Raw genomic sequence first — 1,676 nt, forward strand, 5'->3', positions numbered from 1 at the left:
TAATCTCCCTTACTGCTCCCCCCGCTGCAATCATCCTCCAGCGACTAGCTCGGCTCTTCCCTGGAGGTGGATTGAACTCCCCGGGCTGAGTGCTGCCTTTGGCCACCTGGACAGACTTTAGTGGCGTGGGTTCCAACGACAAACTTTCCTCTCCCTCCCTCCCCCCTCTCCTGGGTGGGAGGGATAGAAGACGAGGGAGAGACAGGGGGAGGGAGGTGGTTTGTCGGGTGAGTGGTTTGGAGCGGCGAGGGGGATTGCGGGGGGAGTGAAGGTAACTAGTTGCTGAAGCCCTCCTCCTCCTCCTCTTCCTCCTCCTCTCCCTGACACTGCCGCAACCGCTGCCACACTCGCAGGGCCCATGTGGACTCGGGGTCTCCAGTGCTTCTGCAAAGTCGCCTCCGCAGCCTGCCGGCCGCAGGGTGGCCACCGTGTTCAGCTCCCCAGCGCGGGCTCTCGGCAGCCCCTCGCCCCCTTCCCCATCCCCGTCGGGCAGCGCCGGGGTTTTCTCCGCCGGCTTGGACGCCCCCTGCCCCGCAGTGGCTCCGCCGTGGTGTGGCGTCGGCGGCGGCGGCTCCTCCTGCTCCTCCACCCCGTCCTCCTCCTCCCCAGCCCCGGCTTCGCCCGCCACCGCCTGCGCCTCTCTTAGCGCGGCAGATCCGGAGCGAGGGGGTCCCGCGGGGGCGGCGCTGGCGGCAGAGGAGGCGGCAGTAGTAGCAGCGGCGGCCGCAGTAGCCCCCGGAGCAGCCCCGGCCCCGGCCCCGGCTCCGGCTCCACCCCCGCCACCTCCTCCGCCCCCGCCGCCGCCGCCTCTGCCACCGCCCGCCCCGCGGGGTCCTAAAGCCGCTCGTCTGAAGAGGATGGTCCGACTGGCTGCAGAGCTGCTGCTGCTTCTGGGACTTTTGCTGCTCACCTTGCACATCACTGTACTGCGGGGTAACGGCGCAGACGAGCCGAACGCAGCCCCCAGCAACTCCAGCCAGGGCCAACTTCAGGTGAGTGAGTCTCCTGGGCTGGCCCCCCACCTTGGCGAAGTGCTGGGGGCTGGGGTCGGGGGGTGAGGGTGGCGGGAAAGATACAGAGGAGAGGCTGCTGTAGTGGAAGAGGAACGCTGCTCAAGAGGATGCTTTAGGACTTGGCGCCTTAGGTCCGAGAGAATGGTCAGGGGTGAGGATTGCAGGTTCTTTCAAGGCTGAGCTGGACAAGGTGCCTCGTGCGCTTTGGGGAGAGGGATGAAGTTACCCCTAGGGAAGTTGCGGCGCTTGCAATTATTCTGGCCTAGGGGAGCAGGTCAATTGGGCTGGAGTGGGCTGAAGGAGGACCTGTGCTGCGGCGTGGGACGCACAATTACCCCGACTGGATTTGTGGAGTGAAATGGACGGAGTTGAGCGCCCCGAACCATAGAAGTCAGTGGGGAGAGTGCCAAGGTTGTGGATGAGGGCAAGCATGCTAGGTGAGACCGTTAAGGGAGGGGTTGTTGGGATGGAGAGAGGAGTGGAGGGGCAGCATGAGCCTTCTGATCGGACCCTGGAAGAGAAGGTTTAATGGATGGTGGAAACAAGAGCTGGATATTCACAGTTTAGGACTTTCATCGATTCTAGGTTCTCAGGCCTAGAGGAAAGGCAAGAGAGAGCGAGAAGGCGACTTTAATTGGCGGGGGTGGGGGGGAGAGGTGGATG

At 64.3% G+C, this 1,676-nt stretch overlaps 1 protein-coding gene across 1 annotated transcript in view; it reads left to right on the forward strand.

Moving 5' to 3' along the window:
- The first annotated feature begins 805 nt into the window (after positions 1 to 805).
- The window catches only part of ISM1 (isthmin 1), a 105,640-nt gene continuing 104,769 nt past the window's right edge, over positions 806 to 1,676 (forward strand). Inside the window, exon 1 of the mRNA XM_069075430.1 lies at positions 806 to 992. Within this exon, the coding sequence (XP_068931531.1) occupies positions 858 to 992 (135 nt within the window). The 5' untranslated portion in view covers positions 806 to 857. The remainder of the gene's footprint in view (positions 993 to 1,676) is intronic.

The sequence above is a fragment of the Petaurus breviceps genome, unplaced genomic scaffold, assembly GCF_028583685.1.
Source record: "Petaurus breviceps papuanus isolate PSGF00001 unplaced genomic scaffold, PetGlider_PUasm1.0 90919, whole genome shotgun sequence".
NCBI classification, from domain to species: domain Eukaryota; kingdom Metazoa; phylum Chordata; class Mammalia; order Diprotodontia; family Petauridae; genus Petaurus; species Petaurus breviceps.